This window comes from Trichoplusia ni, chromosome 1, assembly GCF_003590095.1.
Source record: "Trichoplusia ni isolate ovarian cell line Hi5 chromosome 1, tn1, whole genome shotgun sequence".
Lineage (NCBI taxonomy): Eukaryota > Metazoa > Arthropoda > Insecta > Lepidoptera > Noctuidae > Trichoplusia > Trichoplusia ni.
This window is the reverse complement of record NC_039478.1, coordinates 11,125,341-11,151,366: the sequence shown is the minus strand read 5'-3', so window position 1 is coordinate 11,151,366 and position 26,026 is coordinate 11,125,341. Positions and strand designations below refer to the sequence as shown.

At 39.3% G+C, this 26,026-nt stretch overlaps 1 protein-coding gene across 2 annotated transcripts in view; it reads right to left on the bottom strand.

Annotated features, from left to right (window-relative positions):
- The window catches only part of LOC113494396 (protein strawberry notch), a 30,701-nt gene that overhangs the window by 2,607 nt on the left and 2,068 nt on the right, over positions 1–26,026 (bottom strand). The window contains exons 2-26 of one of the 2 annotated variants that reach the window (XM_026872717.1): positions 23,350–23,449; positions 22,104–22,202; positions 21,382–21,489; positions 19,992–20,069; positions 16,306–16,472; positions 15,946–16,024; positions 15,233–15,442; positions 14,637–14,812; positions 14,160–14,324; positions 13,491–13,732; positions 12,916–13,069; positions 12,451–12,585; positions 11,856–12,001; positions 8,095–8,282; positions 7,178–7,363; positions 6,396–6,599; positions 3,883–4,043; positions 3,270–3,460; positions 3,056–3,132; positions 2,704–2,892; positions 2,165–2,337; positions 1,818–1,929; positions 1,468–1,610; positions 924–1,105; positions 247–566 (exon numbers count right to left, since the gene is read on the bottom strand). In XM_026872717.1, the coding sequence (XP_026728518.1) occupies positions 247–566; positions 924–1,105; positions 1,468–1,610; positions 1,818–1,929; positions 2,165–2,337; positions 2,704–2,892; positions 3,056–3,132; positions 3,270–3,460; positions 3,883–4,043; positions 6,396–6,599; positions 7,178–7,363; positions 8,095–8,282; positions 11,856–12,001; positions 12,451–12,585; positions 12,916–13,069; positions 13,491–13,732; positions 14,160–14,324; positions 14,637–14,812; positions 15,233–15,442; positions 15,946–16,024; positions 16,306–16,472; positions 19,992–20,069; positions 21,382–21,489; positions 22,104–22,202; positions 23,350–23,449 (3,985 nt within the window). The remainder of the gene's footprint in view (positions 1–246; positions 567–923; positions 1,106–1,467; positions 1,611–1,817; positions 1,930–2,164; positions 2,338–2,703; positions 2,893–3,055; positions 3,133–3,269; positions 3,461–3,882; positions 4,044–6,395; positions 6,600–7,177; positions 7,364–8,094; positions 8,283–11,855; positions 12,002–12,450; positions 12,586–12,915; positions 13,070–13,490; positions 13,733–14,159; positions 14,325–14,636; positions 14,813–15,232; positions 15,443–15,945; positions 16,025–16,305; positions 16,473–19,991; positions 20,070–21,381; positions 21,490–22,103; positions 22,203–23,349; positions 23,450–26,026) is intronic. The other variant, XM_026872724.1, reaches the window with a different exon arrangement.

The window sequence follows — 26,026 nt, the reverse complement described above, 5'->3', positions numbered from 1 at the left end:
TAGCAGTAGTAATTCAATTTGTTATGCATTTTAAATAAATATAAACATGTATGATTTTTCAAATTGATTAAATGTTTCAATCGTTTATTCAAGTGTATTCATCGGAACTGCTCGATAGATTCGGATGTAAATCGTTGCATCATTTCATAATGAATCATCTTAACAGAAGTTACCATAAACATGTTATATCTATTTATTGTTACAATTGGTTAGAGTGTTAGTAATAGTTTAGGTCGGTGTCCGTACCGACGATCTTGAGTCCGTCGTCGGGCTTGATGCGCACGACCTGCATCTTGTGCGTGGCGGCGCGCGCCTGCAGCACCTGCTCCACGCGCGCCCACACGGCCAGCACGGAGCCGGCCAGCACGTGGTGCGTGCGCACGCGCAGCCCCACCTCGCAGTCGGGCGCGCGGCAGGCGGCGCGCCAGTAGCGGTGCGAGCACACGCGCACGGACGCCGCGTACTGCGCGCGCCACCACGCCTCCGCCTCGCCCGAGCCCGCGCGCTTGTACTTGCGCTCCAGCTCCGCCAGCGACTCCAGCCGCAGCTGCAGGCCCGTGTTCGGCCTGACCACACCGACAATTCATTCATTTCAAATGGCAATACATCATTACTCTCTATAGGGTTCGACATGTTTTCATTTCCTATATTGTAATTCGTATCGTTATTTTTTATATAAAAATGAATGGCTGTTCGTTAGTCTGGCTAAAACTCAAGAATGGCTAAACCAATTTAGCTCATTATAGTCTTCAAATATTCGTGAAAATATATAAAAATTGTGACAAAGAAAAAACTCAAAACAATATACAGATGAAACCACGAAAAACAACTAGTTTCAAATAAAAAAATAAGTAAACACCTCTGCTACATACTCCAGCAACACTTGTTTCTTTAACTATATTCTATAACAGATAATTATGTACCTGTAAATCTGGAACATGATATCCTTCTTAGTGACCTTCTCCTTCTTGTTGCTAGTATGCGCGGCCACACACAGTACGGCCGTGAACTTGTTGTTGCGCGCGTGCTGCGAGATGTAGAACCCTTCCTTGGGGCCCGTCAACTCAGACCACTTCTCTAGGGCCTCGGACCAGTCCATGCCTCGCTGGATTATCAAAGATACAGTTTCATTACAGCATAATGCTTATATTACACATAAAATGTTTCTGATACGTGAATTTAGTTTTGTTACGACACAAACGCTGTTGTTAAAGTTCGTAAGCATGATTCGGTGGAACACCTTAAAAATCTTAAGATTACTACTAGAACACAATATTTACACAATGGTAGTAATTCTCCAAATTTTTTACGTAACAACACACAATTATTGTCAGCTGATACAAATTATTTGGTAAACATCCAAATGAAATCAAAAGTTATCTATTCAAATTAGGCTATGAAGTAGCACTTTTTGCAGGTCAGATTCACCCCGCACTGCACGGCTCGGAGCCCGTGAGCCCGCCGTACCTCGGAGTGCACGGTGTGCAGCTCGACGGGCGCGCGGCCGGTGGCGTGGCGCCGCACGAAGCGCACGCAGCGCACGCGCCGCACGCGCTCGCCGCAGCTGCCCAGGTCCAGGATGCCCAGGTCGAAGCGGCCGCCGCGCTTCGCTGCAACGACAGCTCATGTCACAATAGCTCCTCTTACCTAGCTTTTCTAGGTGACACTAGGTGACTAAATGCCCCTGTCAATTTTTCAGCGTAACTTGTAGCGAAAAATATTTAAGCAGAATCGACTCCCCAGACAATAATCAACACTTTACAATCAAAAATGAGTCACAAAGAATGAGTCACATGAGTACAAATGAGTTTAGTTACCTTGCTCCATGACAGCAGCGAGCGTGTCTGTGAAGTACTTGAACAATCTGTTCTGTAGCTCCACCGGCATGCCCAGTATCCTGTTCAGGAACTTCGACATGTTGTTGTAATCCTGAAAAAATATAAGACATAAGGTGAATATCATAGCTCAGAGAATTATCGCATCAAAATTTCTAAAACTAACATCTTTCTTGTTACTATGTAACAGAAATAATCGTTAAATCGTTTAGGCAGCCTGTCCATTGAAGCAAAGCGAGACTGGGGAACTAAGAAACTTATCATCGACCTAGCGATCACACAACGTTTGGTTGGGCATGTCGCTCCAGTAGAATGGCACGCTCGAGTACCTTGTCGAGCTGCAGCACGCCGGGCGAGGCCTCGCTGTTGACGATGAGGCCGACGCCCACGAGCGCGCTGGCCACGTCCATGAAGAAGTCCCCCGCGTAGTCGCCGGGCGGCGCCACCAGCGGCTGCTCGTACTTCATGATGGCGCGCAGCACCGCCTCCAGCGCCGCGCGACCTAAACATACACGTAATGAGTTATAACTACCGCATAACACATATTACTTAAATTTAGCAGACACTTTTGCATCACGACAAATCATTTATTTTTTCAAGCATTCGTGGATCACAAAAATGCTTGTCTTGCGAGGGGATTGAACCCGGGACACGACGCGCACAGTGGGTTTGACGTGGTGACCTCAACTACTCGGCTATTCGGGCAGTCGCTGTCAAAAATGAATATCTTTATTAGACGTTTTCATAATTATTTGCAAAATGGAAGGCAGGCAAATGCTATCAACAAGGAGAGCGGCAGTTGATTTTGTCGACATCAATGCGTTGTTGGTCTGTTTTATGTTGCTAAGTGCTGCAGGTGTGTACTCACCGTACTTGTTGTCGATGTTGAACTGGCTGAGGTCCCGGGTCTCGGTGGCGCGGCGGTCGCCGTGCGTGAGCGCGCCCAGCGACTCCAGGCGCTTGGCCACGGTGGACGCGAAGCGCCGCTCGCCCGCCAGGTCCGAGATCAGGAAGATGTACTCCGGCGCGTTCACCTGGTTCGACCGGTGCGTGCGACCTGGTGCCACACACTTGTGTTATAGCTAATGCGTTAAAGTTACACTATCGTAAATCCGTTGCTCGGACAAACATTGCAGCACACATGTAGTATTTATCGAATCGTTTACGGATTAATGAAGTACCACTCTGTAACTTGTAGATAATTAGTAACCAGTACTTACCAAACTGTTGGATAGCTCTGTCAGCCGACCACGGCAACTCCAACGTTATGTGAACCCTCCGCCTTTGGTTTCGTGCTCTGAAAAATAAGTGATTAACATTAATCGTAATTATAATTATTTGCATCTCTTTTCATTCGCTAGACCTTCCTATAGACCAGGTCCTTTCTTAAAGACTACATTTCACTTTACTTATTAAAAAAGCAAGACTACGTACCTTCTGTCGCTCTGCAGCGAGATACCGCTGGAGGCTGCCTCAGAGATGATGGCGACATCCTTCTGGCCGTCCATAAAGCGCTGCTTCTCCGTCAGGTTCAGCGTCTCCAGCGGGACATCCGCCTCCGACCGGCTCTCGTACAGGATCTGACCGTCCTCCGTCTGGACCACGCGGCCTTTGCGGCCCGTCATCTAATGGTAACAATTAAATTGTTATAAACGATGCTTAAGTGCCACGTGGATATCACCACAAACTTGAAGTCAGATCTACCAGAAGTCAACGGCTATCGTCAAAACTTCCTGGCTTCTAGTGCTATATGTCTTGGTGTGTATGTCTGCCTGGCTGAATGTTTGTGTCTGCGTGTGTGAGTGTGTATGTCCGAACATGTCCAAGTGTTTATCATTGTGTGTACCTATGCTATGCATTTTTATAATAATTATCGTGAATAATGAATCAGTCATTATTAAATGCTGTTGACGGTTTACTCACGCGTATTCATCGGGTGTGCCCGACTAGTTTCGGATCCAACCGGAGTCCTTAATCATGAGCTGAGGCGGAGGGATCGCGAGCTATGTATGCCTGTGTACGTGTGTTTTTCGTGTGTATGTGTTACCTCTGCGACGTTGTCGGTTCCGCCGAGCTCGTCGACGAGCTGGTCGAGCGTGTTGGGCGGCAGGCGGCGGCCGAGCCTCTCGATGGCCTGCAGCAGCTCCTCCTTCATGCTGCACGCGCGCTCGATGGCAGAGCGCGGCGGCGGCTGGTTGCGGGCAGGGCCTGCGGTTGTACGATCACATAGTTAAATATTGAAAATATGTGAACGAAGGTCGACTTGGAGAGGGTGGATAATTAAAACACTTGGAAACTAATATTAAGCGCGTATAATATAGTAAACCACAGTGCTTGCTGCTCACAACAAAAAAATTAATTCTCCGACATTTATAATATCCCGTGTAACGAAACCATAGCGCGATCTAAATCGATGCCAACGCCATCTATCGAGGTATCGTGTAAACTTTTACGTTTTATATTCCCTTTGATCGCGCTATGATTCCGTTGACCTATAATTACGTAGACATTCCGCCCACCAAGGACATTATGGCGAATGTCCTTCATCTGCCTCGCTTATCTATTACCTTCTCATGCAGGTATAGTACAATCTTAAAAAAAATAAAACTAACAATTTTGTTTCTTAAAACTAAATACAACTACACACTAAACCGTTACATTATTACCTTATTTTAAAAATCCTTAAAACTACTTAAATAAATCTTACTATTAATTGGCTACAGGTAATACACACACCCTTGACGTAGGTCTTTTTATGGTGGACAATTTTGTCCTTATTGTGATCACACGTGTTAACCCATATCATCAACTACTCTAAGGTATACGACCGCCGCGTATGCTAACTTAGAAGCATCTGAAAACCCGTATAATTCTCGTTTTAATTGCTTTTTCGTGTTCAACCAACGTGGCACTTTTATATCAATTAAAGAAGCTAAGTTTTCACGGTAAGTAACCCATTCTTTTAATAAATTCTTTGAAACTTCTTCATCCCACTGCAGCCCTGCTAACCACAATTTTTGAATCAATGTTTTTGCTACTATTATGCTTGGTGCTAATCACCCCAGTGGATCAAACAATCGTGCAATATTTTTTTATTTTTGTTACAGGTCCAGCTATTGGCTTAAGCTCCAGGGAGTATTGGATGCAATCGTCGCGCGCATTCCAGGTAAGTCCTAAGATTTTTGTTAATTCATCTATTTTAATCTGTAACGCTTCATCATTTCCATCTCTAATTTTATTTAATAATCCTTGACAATTGCTTTTCCGTTTTTGTAATTCAAATCCGCCTTTACCTAGAATTTTGGTTATATCCGTAAAAATGTTAAATGCATCTTCTTCAGTTTCAGCTCCTGACATTAAATCATCCATATAGAAATCGCTTACTATTATTTTGGCCAGATCTAAATTGTCCCCGCATTCATCAGCTGCAAGCTGTTGAAGAGCCTTCACAGCTAAGTATGGTGCCGAGGCTGTACCGAAGGTAACCGTTATCAATTCATAAGCCTTTATTTCCTTTTCAGGATCATCCCGCCAAAGTATTCGTTGTAATGGAGTATCTTGCCTATTAACTAAAACTTGTCGGTACATTTTCACTATATCAGCCACTATACAAATTCGATGTACTCTCCAGCGCATAATGATGTGACGAAGATCGTCTTGCAAAGCTGGGCCAACCATTAAATCATCGTTCAGTGACCGCCCGTTATTGTACTTACAGGAAGCATCAAATACAACACGCACCTTTGTTGTTTCCCTATCCTCACGGACTACAGCGTGATGAGGTAAGTAAACTCCCTTTATACTATCCCTATCTGATACTTCTACCATGTGATTGAGACTTAAATATTCTTGTATCACCTTAGCGTACTCAACCTTTAATTTATCATTTCTCGCTAACCTGACTTCTAACCCTTTCAGTCTTTTTTCAGCGATCCCCTTGGATTCAACGCCTTGATCGACCCGGTTTGTATCCCGTACCGGCAACTTTACGACATATCTGCCGTCCTTATTCCTTGTCGTCGTTGTCTTGAATAGTTCTTCACATTTGGTTTCTTCCTCCGTGAGCATCCTTTTTGTTCCAGATGGTTCCTCTAATTCCCAGAATTTCCTCAACAATTCATCATCCTGGACAGTGGAGTGCATCACGGTAATGTGTGAATGAAAAATAGACTGAAATGGAATTACGAAGAATTGACCAATCATTTGATACGGTGTTGGTACTGGTGTGTTGCAACGAGGCCGAAGAGCGGCAGAGTTCAGAAAATCCTGTAGATCGTTACAAAATCTTCTATCCGCTTGATATACCTATATGGAAATACCAAAATTTTGCTTATTTACTCAATCCCCTCTCGTCTATGCTTTACCGGGCCTAAGACATGTGTAAGTACGCCCGCCTTACGGACATACTCGTATCCCAACCATTGAGCCATGCGACACGCTCTCACTAAATTCCATTTTACCGACATCATAGCTGTAGTAAGGAACAGTACTATAGCCAAACTCAAAACAACCGCCATCTCTGTCTAACACACCATTCAACAGCCTCTCTCTCTCCCTCACCTAGATACAGTCCGTTGGTCCCGACGGGCGTGCCCGTGAGGCTGTGTCCCGCGGCGGTGGTCACGGTGACGGTGGCGGCGCTCGCGGCAGAGTTCTTGCGCTCGAACATCGTCTCGATCTTGTCTTGCGTCGTCGAAGGCTTCTTCTTTGGGGAAGCGGCTTTCTTCTTCTTCACTGGTTTCTTTTTGCGGCCTAGCCAGGGTTCTGTAGAAAAAAAAATTATCAAGCAAATTATAAATACATTCGGTATTTTCTTGTCCGTCAGGCCAGCAAATGTCAAGCGATCCTGTTTTATGGCAAGGGTCTTTGAATGACCAAGATTTGCCAAAATACGTTTTATATCCCGTATATTTTTGTTGATCTTTATCCCATTACAGATTCACATTCAAAAAGACATACGCAAATCAAATAGATAAAAGAGTACATAATTTATGAAGCTAAAGGATGGAAAACTGGATATTTTTATTCCACGTCAAAATGTAACAAATTTTTTAAAAAATCGTACAAAACCTACTTTAACTATGTCCTCATAACCTTATTAAATATAAAGTCTAGCTGTGCCAGCAAACGTTACTTTGCCACAATGCAGGAACAAAACTATTCCAACCATAAAAAAGATAATGAAAAACAGATATTGTCCGTCAGACCTACTCAGAATGCACACAAACTTCCATAAGAATCGGTCGAACCGTTTCGGAGGAGTTCAATTTCGAACACCGTGTAACGAGAATCTTATATCTTTATAAATATTCGTAAGTATAGTATATTGTTTGAGTGCTGACCGTCATCGCTGTCGCTGCCCCCGTGGAAGGGGTTGAAGTCGGACAGCTCTGAGTCGGAGGCGGGCGGGCGGCGCTCCTCGTCGGACTCGGGCTCCAGCTCCTCGTCCGAGCCGCGCACGAACTCGTCCGACGACGAGCCGCCGCGCATGCGTTTCGCCGCCGCGTTGGCCTGCTGCCGGGCTGTCACTGCGGACAAACAATAAACTATACAGTTAGTATTCTTCGCTTAATTTAAATTCATCATCATCATCCTTGTACACATTATGGAATGCAATAAAGTTATTGATTGATTAATTGATTGATAGATTGATCCATAGCCTTTGTCCTCTCACTGCTGGGCATATTAGCACGGCGGTTCAGGTTTAGTCAGTAAGAGCCTAACACTACCCATTTCCTGAGTGGGTGTCCACGAGGATTCCCCTGCCTTAAAAAAAAGGCCAATTGCTACGGTCCTGTGCCAGTCTCGTCGGTATCATCGACCCATCTTGCTCCCGGACGACCGACGCTTCTTTTGCCTTGTTTTAAATTACTTGAGACTTATTAAGGTACTGTACTCAATCAGGATCTCTTACCCTTAATTAAAATCGATACGATTATTACGAACTCTGGGCCGAAACATTTGTTATATCTTAATCTAGAAGAAACTAATTAAACATATTAAATTTTACATGGTCTCATAAAAGCAGCGACTTCAAAACTTTAAAACAACAAAAAGTACGAAAAATATACATATATGACCACGATAAATTATAAAAAGATTTAAAAAAATTGCTTTTATATCGTTTCATTCTTCAACATTTCCCCGCACCTCTATCCCTTTAACATTCTGCTGTCTACCACTAAGACAACAGCATAATAGAATAGAACACTATTAAATAATGAACAATACTTATATTAAATAAGAACAAACAACTAACGTTTCCTTTTGGAAGTATTAGCATCGTCATCGTTGGCCGCCTTGCCGTTGCCGTTGTGCTGCGCGTGCGGCGCGTGCGTGACGGCGGGCGCGGGCTTGGCGCGCGGCGGCTCCAGCCCCAGCAGGCGGTTGATGCGGTCCCTGTCCGGGGCCGGGAAGTGCTTCTCAACGAGAGTCTGGAATACGCCCCTGTGAATACATCAGCTGTTGTAAGGATGATAAAGATATAATAATAGTATAGTAGTTAAAGCTCTTCTTGTATCGAAAATAAATTTGTGTACAAGAGTCGTGTTTATATTAAATGTTTTCCCAGGGCAAACTGGTGTATTTAATTGAATTTACAAGTTTTAATGTTATTTTTTTCATTTACACGAATAAAAATTTTAAGACTAAATCAACTTTAAAACCTTATTGAAATTGATATCGTTTCACTCGTAAGATCGTTCAAAAATCGATTAATTAAAATTATATAAAAGCGAATGAAATAAAAACATTAACTTTTGATATTATATTTTTAAACACAAATATAATTCAATTAGACACAATTTAAAAAAATAAACACGATAATAAAACAAACAAAATATAAAAACTACAACAAGATCTTCCACAAACAACAAAAACAAAAAGGAATTAACAAAACAAACACACGATCCAAGTTTAAAAACTTGAAGACGCGCCAATTTTCAAATATTCCCGCGCGAACGAGTCGCGCAGTTACGAACAACATCGGCGAGTCCTTCCGACGTTCGGCAGGTGGCCTCGGGCCGACTCGGATACCGGTTCGTTCACCCGCCGCCGCCATTACTCTAGCGTGGTATTTATACTGCGAACAATACGCCGGCTCAGCGCACCGCTACACATGCGCTAACGAAACCAGACACGGTGTCAGAGCATTGATTTAATCACTCCAATACATTCTCAACTATACGCGTGTTTGTGGCACAGTGAACGAATACGACAGGTTTTGATGACTTTTATGTGAATTGTGTTGCGTCAAAACAATGTGTTCTAAACAACAGCTGAAAAACTTTCTAGAAGATATATCAGAAAATGCAAAGTTTGCACTATTTAATTACGTGTCTGCGGAACAGTATAGTGTGCTCGTAAAATGTCGTGTGGAAAACGATCAGAGTATTAAATACTACAGCGAATATTGTAAGGAATGGATCAGGAAATTCTCCACGTTTACCAAGACATCGTGGATTGTGCGGAAATGTTTCCCCAGTTTGAAGAGACTTGTGTATCGGAAAGTTTATGTTTGTCACCGGTCTAGTCATAATAAGAAGAAGGTGGCGGCGGACGTATCGAGCGCTCGCAACAAGGAGTGCTCGGCTAAGATAGACTTTAAAATGAAGATTATCAACCGTAACACTATAAAGAACGATAAGAGTTTGAAGGAAGGCTTGAATCTACACATATTTATAGATTTCGTGCACACGCATGGAGTACTTGTCCGGGAATCTCTGGATCTGTTAAAGTGTTCGACGGACACCGATGACGTGTTTTGCAAGTACTTTTCAGCTGGACACACTGTGACCACGGCGAAGAGTTACCACGAACTGACATTGGTATCTAAATACGGTCCCGCTAACGTCGAGTACTTGTCAAACGTCGAAATAAATCCTTCACTATCTCATGTGACTTACTTGTATAGGAAGAAGAAAGATGACATCAAGCTCAACATTGCCGACTCGATGGCGGAGAAAAAGAATATTCTAGAAGAGCGCAGCGGCGCGCTGCGGTACACCGACGACTACAGTATCGCTGTCGTGATCACTCCATACATGAAAAATGTATTATCCGGACATGACCTGGACAGCATCATAATAGATAGCACGCCTTTGAAAGAAATCGTTGTATCGTTTTTTCTAGTGCCGACACCTTTAGGGGCCCTACCGATAGCTTGTGCTTTACACTCTCAAGATACAGAACCGAGTTACAGTCAAGCGTTCTTTTCAACTAAATTACTTTTAGAGAATCAGACGTTCACAAGTTTCGAGCCGAAGAAGATAATGATCAATGTGTTGGACGAACAGAACCACGCGTTGGACGCGATATTTACAAACAAGAGTTTGTTCGTATCGCGAGCGTCGATGGGCGAGGAGGTGTGGCGGATCATGTGCGATGGGGACAGCAAAGTCGAAGAAACAAGCAGACATAGTTTAATGGTATCATTTCATGCACTATTACACGCAGACAGTTTGCAAGACGCAGAGAAATATTACAAACAACTTGATAACGATGAAAATGTTGAGTCAACGCCCAAGTTGAAAGAATATTTAAAGGATATATGGAAAAGACGTAAAGACTACATGACACAGAACGAAAACCAAGTACTAGATATATCTATACGAGTATTGAAACAGTTTCTTTTGACCAAATGCTATGCTTACAATACCTTGATAATGATTGACGTATTGACAAACATTCTGGATAGTCATTGGTGTCAGATTTTACACGCGCATTTGAAAGATCGCTCGATTATTGAAACTTACACCAAGTTTTTAAATAAGGACAAGAGGGTGTTAAATAAATTAGGTTTGAAAAGTAATGGGAATGAGTTTACATTGACAAATTCGAAGACACGGAAACTGATAACTTTCAGATCAGATACGATGTGTTGTGATTGTGTGAAAGGGAGGAAAGGCCGTCTGTGCGACCATTTGTGTGGCTTGCTGCAATCTGTGACTCTAAAGCCTTCTGTACCTAAGAATAAAGAAACGTTTTACATGGCATTGGCCGGCGAAGACGAAAGAGACAAAATATACAATCAACAAGATGTTGAGATGGAACAAGTCGTGTCAAGTGATACTGATGAATGTCTTTTTATTGCAGAAATGGGCGAATCGGATTATGATCCCTTAGAAGACACTAAAGTACAACCTGAAGAAAACGTTTCTATTCAGCGGAAGATGAAAAATAACTATGAGACAGCCCTAAAAGCTTTGAACGATGAATTTAGAAGGTTGAATAAAGTTTTTCGAGACAACCCTAATACGTCGAATTTAGATACGATGGGTCGTTTGGCGAGAGAGCTCAGTAAAATTAGACCAGTGGAGAGATTGGACCTGTCTAATATGTGTGTTGAAGTAAATAATGGTGATACAGTGGTTAAAGAATAATAACATTACTTTATTATGTCTATTGAGATGTTAGGTGGTTATAATATAAATATTTTTGTACATTGATGAGCATTACATGCACTATGTCATAAATACGTATTTTTTTTCTTTTAATATTTGTATCTGCTGCCAGCTGAAGCGGAGAACGTTGTTTTATCATAGAAATTATTTCTAGAGAATTTCTTATATGAAAAAACATTAAATACAAATAAAAACCATGTTTGGGGTGAAAAAAAAAGATAACAGTTGATTTTCAGATCTTCTTCATCATGGGCTAGACTTTTCACAACTATGTTGTGGTCGGCTTCCAGTCTAACCAGATTTAGAGAAGTACCAGTGTTTTACAATGAGCGACTGCCTATTTGAATTCCTCAACCCAGATACCTGACCACTTTCAATAAATAGAAATGAGATCACTGCTGCTGTAAAGGAGTGTATATCTTTACTTATATATAATTTCAGAACTACTTAACAAGCGTATAAAATTTCATAAATATCGACCTGAATGGAAGGGTATTCTTTCAGTTTCATAAACGCCTATTTTTCTACAAGTATAACAGACAGATACAGGAGAAACAGGGTTCGGGATGACGCTGTCTTGCTATGTGTATCTGTGTGGGCTGTATAGGTGAGTACTGACTTGGCGGTGGACACGAAGTCGCTGAGCTCCCCGTCGTCCCGCTCCAGCTGGTCCAGGGTCCGCGCCTCGCCCGTGCTCTGCAGCCCGATGACCACGCACTTGCCGCACTTCACCGCCTCGCGCGCCGTCACCACCGCGTGGTTCACCTGGACCACACAACTATATGTACTCACTGCTTCTATTCACTTATTATTATGCTGAAGATACGGTGTTCAAAAATTTTTAGCTAATAGAATAGTTCAATAATAATATTCCTCAACTTTCACACAACGCTATGACAACTAAACTGCTAGACATACATATATTTCTAAATTCATACAGAATATAGATAAATTACACCCATCGGGAATCGAACCAACGACTACTAACCACTAGACCAACAGGCCAGTCGAGTGACGACATAACGAGATTCCAGTTAAGGCATTGCAAGCAACCTATCCCGACCACGCTTAGCCTAAAGCGATTCTCGCACGCGTTGTCTAGATTTACACGTGGAACGGCTCATATGCTCACGAAAAGCTATTAAGCTGGCCGCTGGTCGTATATGACCCTGTAACCCGCTACTTTCATGGATCGGTTTTGTGGTATTCCATACCTTGGCAGCGATACAGAGGTACTTGAAGAACCTCTGATGCGCAGACCAGAACTGCCCCCACATGGTCTTCTTCATGCGCGACTCTGCGTTGATGAGCTCGGCCGCCTCTGTGAAGCGCTGCATGGCCTCCACCCACTGCGCAAACAAAAACAATCATATCTTAATAAATTCAAAATTTTTGGACGTATTTATAGGATTTTCGACTTTCCATGGAAATAAACTTACTTCCAGAATAAGTTCATAATACAACCTTCGTTCACTAGGTGGCATGATGAGGTGTCTTAGTGGAATAAACCTATATTATTTGACAAATGCCAATGACTCTTTTCGAACTTCCACAACCTGAGACTCTATTAATCATCAGAATGAACATATGCCAGAAATAACACATATTATTCTACATCAGAGCTACAGCAGGCGTTTTATTATCTAAGTATGTAATATTAGCATCAAGTATGTACTGACCAGCGCGACGGACTTGTCGTAGGTCTCCTTGAAGGCGTCGGAGAGCGGCACCTCCTCGATCTTGAAGGACACGCCGTGGAAGGACAGCTGGCGCGCGATGTACATGCCTCGCAGCTTCATGTCCATAGCCACTATCTCCATGGCGCCCACACCACTGTGCGAGGGAAACAAAAACCATCCATTTAACATGCAGATATTAAGAGTATTATGATAGAGATGCATGTGAATTATGTGAGTGACGAAAGGAGTTTTCGAATTCAACTTTTGAGCAGAATAAGATTAAGAATCAATATAAAGATCATTATTCTGTACAAAGTATATTCCCACTTTTAACTTTTTTTTTCCTTTGAGCTAACTGGACAAGACATCTCTATTTAAACCTGAAAAGAAATGTCGAATCAAAGTCCAGGACTGTATATTAAAGAAGAGTGAAGCTGCGGAAAATCAAAATGCTCGCATTAAATCCCCCTTTCATACTTCATTCACATCTTGACTGCCCAGCCTCGCTTCAGTTCAACACACAAGCAAACCTCCGTGGTGTTAACACAAAAGTCTATATTCTCCAGAGTACTCACCGCTTCTCCACAGCATTAATAAAGTCCATGAAGGTCGGGAAGGGAGTCCCGTCTCCCCATATCCCGAGTCGCACCATGTAGGCCATGTTGCGCGGCTCGCTGGCGCCGGTCGCGGACGCGTACACCACGCGAGCCAGCGGCAACTTGTTCTGCAGCTCCAGCGCCGTCAGACCTGTCTTAGTGGCCTTGCCGGACCCCACGGGGCACAAGTTCTTGGCCTTGTGACACTCGTCGAATACGATCTGATTGCGGTTCAGGAAGATTTCGGTGGAAACGAAAAGTGTAGGTTTATAGTATACAAAAAAAATATAAGTATCATTGGTATCACCAACGCACACAAACGCTATTGGGGCAACGCTTCATTATAATGGACTCCAATCGGGAGTCAATCGATTTTTTTTTCAGTGATCCGTAACTAAAATATTTCCTCCTTATACAATAATAAGTATATGAGGAAAGTCAAAATACAAATATATCTAATTATTGTTTAACTCCTCTGAAACGGCTTGACCGATTCTCATGAAATTTTGCATGCATATTGGGTGGGTATGAGAATCGGACATCATCCATTTTCATCCCCCTAAATGCTAAGTTCATTTTTTTAATGTTTATAAGGTTCTTCTCTTCAGATATTTCTATAAAACCAGTTGTTTGTACATAAAAGGATACAACTCCGTCGAAGTCCTCGCCGCACCACTGCAGCAGCTGCTTGAGCCTCGTCCTGTACTTGGTGTTGGAGGACTGTGTCTCGCCTATCAGCGCCGAGTACGTGCTGAAGATAACTCCCTTCTTCACATTCCCATTTACCGCAGACGATATCTTCGCGTATTTGAACTGTGGGGGGAAAGTAAATTATCGTATTAAGATTTTTTACAACAATTTTTTACGACAAATATTATTTTTGTGTTTGGAAAAACAAAATACATGATGTTTTTACCTAGCCGAACATTAACTGACCAAAGTAATTTTCACGTCTAGCTATTATAGCATTAATTTTAAGTTTAGCTTATCCAAAAAGTGAGACAGTATGGTCATGAATAGAATGATATACAGCACATTTAAGCATTGGTAAGCGTAACACACACCAAAGCTATGACCGTCTTAGGCTGTTTTGACTGCAAAATGCAATGATTAGCACCACATTACCTTATTAAGTGGATGCACTTCAATCTTCCCGGCACCGATGTCCCGCAAGTCTCGCTCGGCGTCGTACTTGAGGTCGTTGGAGACGGACACCCAGATGGCGCGCTTGCGGCCCTTGATGTAGTTCTCGAATATTATGCCGGCTATCGTACGGCCTTTGCCCACACCGGCACCGTCGCCTGAGGGTACAAATATTACGATAATGAATTATTTGAACTTTTATGGTACAAGTATAAAAATATGGGGAGTTCAAAAGTTACGGTAGCTGACATCATTTTTCAAAAAACATAATAAACCTCTTTGCTAAGGAAAAGGATACATAGAGTACTAAAAAGCTAGAATAATTGAAACAATATTACTTTAAGTGCAATTTGTCAAACAGACTTGACAAAAGCCTCCTTTTAAAAATCCGTTAGTAGACACAATTGCTAATACAAACTATTAGTCTTTCTGAGAAAAAGAGGCTCTCAGAAAGACTGCACAAAGCTAGGAATTAAATTAAATACGATTTTGCTATTTTTACTTTTCTCCATTTCTACCATACAAGATTGCAACCTGCAAAGCTGGTTCCTTGTACTCTAGTTTATCAATATACTCACCGATGAGGAAGCCGGCCCTGGTCCCGTCTGGCAGCAGATGCTCGTGTGCCTGTGAGGCGTACACGACGGCCTCCAGCTGCAACGCGGACAGCAGCCCGTTGCGGATGGTCTCGTCCGGCAGGCTCACTTTGTACGTCACGTCTACTGGCTCCACTGATGATAGCGAAGCGGTCTCTACTACTGGGTCTGGGTGCTTGCGACCCAGTTTCACTGAAAACAGATGGTTAAGATATAGATTTGAACCAAGACGAAGGATAAGAACAAAATTGCTTAATAAAACAGTCGAAAAGCAGTGAAACAAGTACGAGAATTATCAGCCCTTCTTGGCCTACCACGATCTTTTTAGTAAATACTGTTGTCGTTGAGGCGTGACAGCGCACTACACTATGTACTTGACTTTTCTTTGCCTATAGGGCTTTCTCCCAAGTGAGGACTAGTTCCTCACTTGGAACTAGTCCGCTTTGGAACACTTGGGTGAAAGTAAATTTTCAATAACGGCTTACAAGCGCGTATTCATCGGTATAACCCGACTAGTTTCGGACCCAACCGGAATCCTTAATCATGAGCTGTCGCAGCAGCGGAGTCGCGAGTTAATGGTTATTGCAGTTACCTTAAACTGCATGCATGGTAAAGTTACCGTCTTCTAGTCATAATAAGGACCAAAATAAAATAGAAATACGGAGTTCATTAAGTGCTAGAATCTATTGGCTTACATTTCGAGGGCATATAGTCAGCGTATGTCTCGGCTACGCCCATTTCTTCGTCATCGACTTCTTCCTCGTCTCCTCCCATCTAGAACGGAATACAACCATCTAGAAGATATAGTTAATATCGCAAATTGTTTTTTGGTACAAGTTTGAAGAAAACAGGGTAAAATTATTTTTATTTTAAAATTGAGAGAAATAATTACGACAGTATGCAAAAATATTGTAAAATATTGATTTATCTGTTATATTTCATTTCAAAATTACTTTAAAAGGCTTAACTTTTCCTCAGTCAAGTTCCTAAATACTGTCGTCAGTTTAGAAAAATAAAATTCTAGTTACAGTAATTATTTTTTAACTATAGCTTACCTTTTCCTGTGGCCACATATTCCCCTGGAGCCCTGGCTTGCCCTGGGCCCACATAGGCGCGAACTGTCCGAGCATGCCCGCTAGGGGCCCGCCCATACCCGAGGCCAGTATTTGATTCAAGTTCTGCATTAAGAACGTGTTCATCCCTGTCATACCCACCATCTCCACTGTTGAGAAAGACAATGTTAGTTCAATTGATTAAATTATAGATGGCGTTGTGGTTATAATGTAGATGTCTATAGGGATTTTAGACATTAAGATAAAATCGATACTTAATATTGCTTAATTTAGATACAAGGCCGTTAGAGCCAAAGTGGTTAAATAAGACAACGTATTCTATATATTTAATTATATAAAAAAACGAGTGAAAGTACCTTAATTTCTACTATAAGTCACTATGAAGCTGGAATATTATATACCGTGCAGTTGCAACTATCTAGCATGCAAACATTCATATCTTCACGTTAAGAGAATCTAAAATATAAACTATAGCCACTTCTGCTCTAAGGGCATGGAAACAAAACATAGAGTAAATATGAATTGACTGTAAGAACCTTTTAAAGACTTAATAACTTGTAATGAAATTGTTATTTAACAAGAGTCATGTATCTCAATATGCATATACAATATTCAAATTATAATGTAAAGGCGAAAATTACAGATTAAGAAAAGTTTTAAAATTACCCGTTATTATTCGAATACCAGTTCAAAAAGGAATATAATATAAAAAAGCTCCTCTGAAAACTAAGTCAACCATCTAAATAATTAGTATTAAAAATTCAAATCTACATAAAAGCAAATACAAGAGCCTTATTAAGTTGCATATTAGTACCAAGACACTACCGTTCGTAGAAGATCTACGTAAAGAGTCAAGCGAAACGAATTTTCAATCACAGTTTTAATTGTTTTGTCATGATCTGTATCAAGTCGGGGACAATTTTTTTCGGATGAGTTACGGGCGAATATTATTTTTATTTTGATGAATCAAGTGTGGGAAACGATTGCTTCTTAAGATAGCTCAAGATACATGAGAAATAGGGAAACCGTCAATCTCTTATTGTCCGTCAAGCAGGAAAAAAGTTTTCGTTTTTATTATATAATTTGTATTGAAAGGTCGTCAAATAAAAAAATCTTTAGCCAAATATTGACACCATAAACGCCCAATCATTGTCATTATCAGACTTTTGACTGCACGGAGAGACAAGAACGTGTGGTGGGTTCGATCAATTCCTGGGGTTTGTCCCACGCAGGGATCGATTTGTATGATCACCAAATGCTTATTTTGAGCATGTGTGTCTTGTGCATGTCACTTAAATTTTGCAAAGCCCCCGCGATACAAGGTATAAGTTCAATAGTACGAGATCTATTACGGTTTCAGTAGTTTAGCAAAAAAATAAAGTGGCTTGCAATATTTCTTATTTAATAACGAAAGGATTAATAGATTATTTTATACTCATTCATTTACCCTACGTCTTACTGATATGATATGACTGTGCCAATATTATGACTCTCACCATACTTAAGGGTATTATAATAACAGCACTTGGACTAAGCCTTCCTTCTAAGTCGGATTAAAATCCAGAGTGAATTGACCGTCATTCTGGGAAGCATTGGCTTATTGGAAAATTATGTTATTTTTATTAAGAACCGGGATTATTAACTTTGCTTTTATATTATATTATCAATTAATTTTTCAAATGAATTCTTAGACGAATACGCAGCTAAGTATTTCGGTGTCAGAATACGATCCAATGTCTACCCATATTTCCTCAACCAAAAAGTACTTCCTTATTATAACACCCTACACTCGGCCACGTGAGCACGAGGCAAATTAAAAACAAAGAACCGAAACGAGGAAAAATCCACGAACGTATTCTTTTGAACAGGAATCACTTGCAACACCCGTATTGTGAAACATATCAAAAGTGGGAATCCTTAAAAAGCTTCGAAACTCGTTCAAAAGTTTCACAACTTAACGAAGCGAGCTTTTAAAGGGTTGTTTTATAATGCAACGTTTCTATGATTTCTTAAGAAAAATATTTTTCGGTTCTGGCAAAATTGCGACATTTACTCTGGTCACGTTTTAAGAAGAAAAAAGAAGACGTACTTTCTTATTTCTTCACAGTTTTTCATGTCTAAGTAAAGGACAAAAAGTATTTTAGCTGGTTTCGCAACTAAATATTATACATGAAAATGTTCTGGAAAATATGGAATATTAATAAAAGATAATTAAAAGACGTGGGTTTTCAAGAGTACTTACTGCCCACGTTAGCGAGCTTCTATAAAGCATCCTACACAGGAGGACTTATTGACCAGACGTTATTGATTTCGCCATTACCTGCCATATCATGTATCATGGATAAACAAACAAATGAGGTCAGATCTAAAAATATTGTGATACAAAAGTCGGCCAGTCGTAGGTTGTTAGCGGCGGCCAGACAGGCGAATGAATAACTTAGACAAATTGGCTCCGGACAGCGCCGTATCGATTGACTTGCATGCATGGACTATAATGGACATGTTGGCTAACTGCGTTCTACGTATATTTATGTCTCTCATAGAAGTTTAATTTTTTTGATAAGTGTGCTGTAGTTATACATATATTATGTTCATAAATAAAAGCACATTGAATTATCTAATGTTGTACATATTCATATCTCAATCGCGTCAGTTTAAAGTTGAAAAGAGGCCTTTTCTTTACTTCTAAGCACAAAGGTTAAAAAAAAGATTTTTATGCACAGTCGAATTAGTTACCAGCAATTAAATTAGTATATACAGGGTGTAGCAGGATTGCGTTATTTATTATACAATGAGCATTTTCTCTATACCATCTATGTATATGTACATGTTATGCGTTTAGAGCACCTTTATAGATGAAGAATAATTTTATTTTTACTACATAACTGCTGCAGGGAAACTAAAATACACTTCGCTTAAAATTACATTTTATAAGTAGTTATTGTTTTAAACTAAGTTAGAAAGAAATAACTATCTACGGAAAATGGATTAAAAAGGAATGCATACAGGCTGATGTTTTTGTGGTTTTTATAAAACATTAATTTCTTGATATTCTGTGACACACTGAACTGTTTTTGTAAGTTTATGTTATGCAGCAGCGTTTATATAATTAATACAGTATATATTAATAGGGATTAAGCCTTGATTGTTTTGTTTTAAATCTTTGGATAATGAGCTATTATCTTAATTGCTCGTCATAGTCTGTTGTGATAGTATGTAAACTTTTAAACGATAATACACATCTTTGCATTCACTGTCTGACTACGTTTATTGCTTGTTTTATTTTTTGGAGTTTTATAGTATACGCTACTAAACCAACTCTAAGCTCCTCCTAAAGTAATATCAACGTAGGTGTAAAGGCATCACAGCGTAAGAAAGCCTAGATCAGCGTATCTCTACGACAACAATAATATTATTGTTGTGTGTTAAGGTTATTAATTACTAGTCCATGCTTTTTTACATATTTGACCATGGACCAATTTAAATACTAATTTAATTTTCGTTTCCTTCAAGTATGCTCAAAATATTCTTCAGAGTAAATTAGGGGTAAAAAAGGCAAGGTAGTACAGATTAGTTCCACAAAAACAATCAGCCTCTCACATCTACATGTGTACAGTAAATATCGCAGTCTACACGTTACATTGCGGGCACACTACAGCCGTACTCACTCTGAGCGAGTAGAGAAGCAGCGCTGTACGCGGCAGACGAGCCCGCCGCGAAAGGCGACGGCGGAGCCACGGCGGGCGCTACGCAAAATCACCGTTTTATAGCTATACCATACTCTATCTATTTTATATTAACTTGAATTAAGTAATATGAACTTTAATGCATGTCACATAGTGTTCATTTTGCAGTGCAGTGGTAGAGGTTTTACATAGCTTTTGTTGGTATTGAAAAGTAACATGTGCTTTTTATAATATTTTTTAATACTAAATGGTAAATCTTTGTGTTCTCTATAAGTAAATAAACTTTACCCTGTTGGTGATTGTTTTCGGGGCGGGTAAATTGAACTTTAAAATAAGTGACATAAAGCACATATTCCAATATTTTACTTTGAGTCAAGTTAGTCTTAAATCGACATAGTATGGTACGGCCTTTCAGAAGCTTACCATACACCTAATTACTTTGTCATCAGAGCTTAATTAATTACTTTTTATTTGACTTTCATAATTAACTAACGTCTTTTTCAAAAGTGAACCATAAGAAAGAGATAACATACATGAATGTAGTATTTTCTACCCTCTTTTTATAAAATTTGAATGATTAAAAAAAATATCATCTGGTTTAAATAAAAGTGCATTTTACCAGTAGCCTGAATTGTTCGGTGTATAGAAAGCTTAACGCTAGGAATAACATAGTGTAGCAGTTAGGATAGCATAAAAACTAGTTTTAAACGGTTAACATAAGTACTAGTTATATGCAGATAGCAATTCATGTCGACTTGTCAAACAATTACCAAACAATTTTAATGTTTAAACAGTACATGAATAAAGTTTATGACTTAATGAAAAGCAGCGATTATTTTGCTGATATACATGAAATGATTGATTTATTGTACTTTTGATAGATTTTAAAGTTTTCTGCCACACAAAAAAATAGCTTCCAACGTGATATAAAACGCATTTGCGGTTCGCCGCACGCAATGATGTGAACACTTAGAAACATGGATACAAGAAACAGCAATCAACTTCAACCTGCAAGACATACTGTCTAATATGTATGTAGCATATTTTTCTGAATTAAATAAATTATTTTAATGGAAAATTTTATAATTACTATCTTCTCTGAAAATAACAAAAGTTAAAGATTTATTGGTTCATGCGTTTTAATTATATCGTAACCTTCTGTCGTAGAACATAAATCCTACTTTACAAGAGCAAGCTTTTAAGTGTTTTCATCTTAATTGAAATACTTTTATCTTTTTCACTTATGTTGCAAAGGGGCCCAGTACAAAGAAAACTAAAGAAAAGTGACGTATGCTTTGCAGATTGAATTGATGGTGGAAAACTTTTAACACATGAAAGTTTAAAACAATTTGTATAAGTATTAGGATCTTACCTCCGCCTCTGCCTATCCCAGCTATGTTAATAGGTTTTGTGAGCTGACTGGCTGATATTTTGATAGGCTTCACGTTACTGGCCTGGCCAAATGCGACGCCAGAGGGCGCTGTGGACAAATGCAACAGTATTTTCACATTTTCCTTTTAGTCGCAGCGTGATGGTTTATAGCCTAAAACCTTCCTCGATGAATGGTCTATTCAACACAAAAATATTTTTTCAATTTCGACCAGTAGTTCCTGAGATTAGCGCGTTCAAAGAAACAAACAAACAAACTCTTCAGCTTTATATATTAGTGTAGATTAGTATGGATAAGCTGTTCCTCGCTACGTTGATTCATCTCAAAGAGTGTGCTTGGGAACTTGTTATACAGTTTCCTTCATGCCTGCTCCTGCTGGGAAAGCGGTACCGGTGGGCGAATCAGGGAGCTGTCTAATGTCGACATAGATGGTTGTAAAGTGCTACTTAGTACCCTCATTAAAATAAATTATTTTTTAATTTAATTTACATTCAAGTTCGTTTCGACATTTCCGCCTGCGCCCTTAAACCATTGGATTGTGAGGTTGGCCCAATGATCATCAAACCTTTTTTCTCCTATTCAAAGTACGCTTTTCGTCACTTTCGTCATCAGTGATCAGGCTTAAACCGATTCTTGGAAAATGTTTTTGTTATTATACTTTTGTTCGATTTTTTTTAACAGGAAGTTTAATGATAATTACTTACCGGCGAGTGGGTTTGTGGTGGGTTTGACTGTAACCTGTGGTGTGACAGTAACTTTCTTGGCGGCCATGCTGGCGGCCGCTGCCAACGTCTTGCCGCCACCTGCACATACAATAACGATGCTCGGTTTGTACACTTATGTTTTCCTGATAACAAGTTGAGGTTTCTTGAATTAAAAGAAAATAGACAACAATGTATTAAAGTAAGAATGGGAACTAGCTGGCATCGGGCAGGGTAACATGTGCATAGCTTTAAACCTAAACTGTAACCCCTTCAACACATTATGAAATACAAATAAATGATATGAATTCGAATAACCTGGCCTTACTTCATCTTCCTTTTTCTAATTCAAAATAAACATGACACGCATTCGTTTAAAATTTAGCATGTGCAAACAATAATCAGAAATATTTCTTTTAGTAGCAAACCATAAAAAAGGAATTGATATTTTATATGGAGTAGTCGGTTAAAATGTCTGAATATAAAGATGCTTTATAGAAAGTTGAGTAAAGATTCTGACATGAGCCTTTTGTAGTATGAAGTTCTTACATATATTCAATGTGAAGATTAAAGAATTTCATTGACGATTTTTTCCTACAAAATGTACCTAAAACACGAGACTAGTAACAACTGTTACAAATACATTATAAATACATCCAATGTCACCTTCACAGTATATAAAATGCACCCTTGAATGATATTCAAAATAGTACATTTACATGAATTTCAATAAAAAATGTTTTCACCTTGATCTGAGAAAAGTAAACAAGTCTATAGCAACGTTTGTTTCTGAGATATAACAAATGTGTATCACGCTTATTATCTTAGGGATAGACCGAGCCAATGAAATTTACTTATTAAGATCTGACGCACCGGTTTCGATAAGTGCGTAATATCTTCATATTGTGATGTTTAGAATATTTGCTCAATATGCGCATGCACACACGAAGGAAGTAAGGTGGGATTTATCGACAAGGTCCATAAAATTTTGTTAAATTTTTAAGCACTTAACAGAAATATACAGGGTTCAGACACAGACTATAGCGTACCGCTTCGTGTATACCAGAAACAAATAAAGCAAAAAAAAAAGCAGTTATAAATAGCTTATTTCAAAAAATGACGGTTGTAGCCTGCTAACAGGGGTAAGGTGTTTAGCTTGTTGTAATATGTATGATACACAAAAATGACGAATAAAACAGCTGTGTGCAAGAGTGACATATGCCATGAATACTATATCAGATATACAAACCTGGCACTTCCAAATTGTCTGGATCCTCGTCATCGTCGAAGTCTGAGTCGTCTGAAGGCGTCGGCGGATTGTCCTCGTCGTCATATGCTGATCGTTTAGACTACAACCACAAATTCAAACTTAAAATTCACAAATAACGATACAAATAATACATTGATAAAGAAATTATTATAGTTACGGAAGAGTTTATTCTAACCATTTCCTTATCCCAAATTTCCTATATCGCCGTTGGACGTAGTTTTTCTTGAATAACTTTAAGACAGGCTGGGTATAAGCTGTGTTTACTTAAAGCTAAAATGGCAATCGATTAACATATAATTTCTTAAAGGTTGTTATAAATATGTTATCTAATATCCTAGAAACGTCGAATTTAAAAAGGAGTATTATTAAATTCTTACGTGGATATTTTGCATTGTACAATATTTCAGTTAAGCACTGCAGGTTTTTTAACTTCTCAAAGATGTTATCCTCCCAAAGCCACTCTACGCACAACGGGCAGACTTGGGGCTTGCGTGAGGAAAAGGGAACCCCACAACAAGTAACAAAATATTGTTAGCCTGTGTGGAAGTCTTGACTGCTTCTCACGCTGTGTTCAGAATCAATAAGCTTCAAAGCCTTTGCAACCTCAGTCTCATCTAGATATAGCCTGACCCTAAGTCAAGGTTTAATAAAATCAAGATCGTCCTTGCCATACAATATTACATTGTGAGCTTCTCGAAAGAAAACACATTAATATGTATGCGTAATGCAAATGAATACATCAGATACTTGCGTGACAGGATAATAAGGAAATATATATTCTAATATTTATTTAAGGAACAAATTTCGCAATGATTTAGAAAATTTCATTACCATTATAAACAAATAAATAATTACTTATTGCGATTGTCACACGAGGGACATAGCGAGCGTTTGGCTTTTAGGGGGAGAGCAGGTAAGGTCATATTTTATGAAGGATACCAGATTAAAAAGTATCATTGACCGCTGTGAACGTTGTTGCAGTATTGTCAGCAAAATGCGGCAAAGCAGTCTAATGTTCTGTCTCTCTTTCTCATCGTCTTGGACGGGGGAATACCCGAAAAGCTTTACTTACGCGACTTGGACTTGGTGCAAACAGCTAGATTTGGTCTAATGGTATGCCGTATTTAATATTACTGTAAAATATGTTAGATACTATACGATGGGCGAAAAAGGGGTATTTAAGCAGGATATTTTCCGTCGTCCTCTCCTTATGTTAAAAAACGTACGTGTAAATTTTCAGTAATTTGTAAAAACGAGCTCTGAAAGCTTGTCTAACAACAAGGATTTTAGGGGGAGAGCTAGATTCAAATTCAGATTTAGGTCAATAGGACAAATAACGTAGTTACATAAACCAGAAAAAAAGTTGAGTAGTGGGATCGGATCTTATTAAAATAAAGTATTATAAACGAAGAAATCTGTCGGGAATCATCTGCAGATGACCTATACGCTAAACCAAGTCCAGCAGAGGGACAGTTAAGAGTAGTCTAACTTAAATGAGCTTTGTACTTAAACATTACCGGCAAAAAGTTTAACAGTTCGCGCTCGGGCGCTTCGCTCGAATGGAAAGCGCATGCGCCGGTCACGTTTGTAACCTAACCTTAATCCACGCCTAAACTCAAGTGTAGGCTATATAAGTAAAGTTCTGCAGGTGAACTGTCCCCGACATATGATGGAAAAAAACTAGTTAAATTTCTTAAAATGCCTTAAGCTTTCGATGCTTGGTGGCGTTATCACGATCCCTAGAAATCAGCTGATAATAAACAACTATTCTTAATATACAAGTGCATCAGTCGAATTGCATAAATAGGTTGGCAACTACAAAGAATTACGAGTTTTCATAAAAATACGCAGGGCAAACATTCTGGTGAAAATTGAGGGCTTTTGAGGTTTATCTAATTTTCTAATCATACCATGTTAGATAACCTTGACCGATAAAATGTACACAATATGACCTTATTTTTCTATGATTTGGAATACTTTTAGAAAAATCATGTAATACATTCAACTAAATAGACTTTCCCTCTGCAGTATGTAAGCTAATTTAGTTTTTCTTGTTACCATAGCATTCTTTTTTTTATGGATTCTTTTATTTTTAAGGCTAGGTTTCTTTTATACTTACTTGGACAGTAAATTAAAACATTGTTTTAGATAACTAATTATCACCCATCAAATTTATGACTATTCCAATTATTCCTTAACCTAGACTTTTAATATTTTTTTTTTGTTATAAAGCAAAACACATACCAACTAATAAAATAATCTGTCAAAATTTCAATAAAATATGCTGACCCGTGACACAGGTGGACGGAGAAACAGAATTTAGTTCTTAACTTTTAGGTATTTAAAACTAACAATATTGCACTATTGTTTAAAAAATTAAGTAAAAATTTCATACTATGTATTGTTTTGATTATAGTAATTTGTAAGATAACATGTGCCTATAAAGTTCAATATCCAGCAACCATTATCCAATAAAAAGGTTTTTGTATAACAGATTGCCATCACCTTAGTAAAAGGTGTATTATAGATGATAGCTTATCTGATTGTACATAATTATTTACTTAAATATAATATAGCTAAGCTAGGCTAAGCTTATTCCTAACAGGCTTTAAAAAGAAGGAGGTTTTTAATTCAGTTTGAATGTTTTTGTTTTATT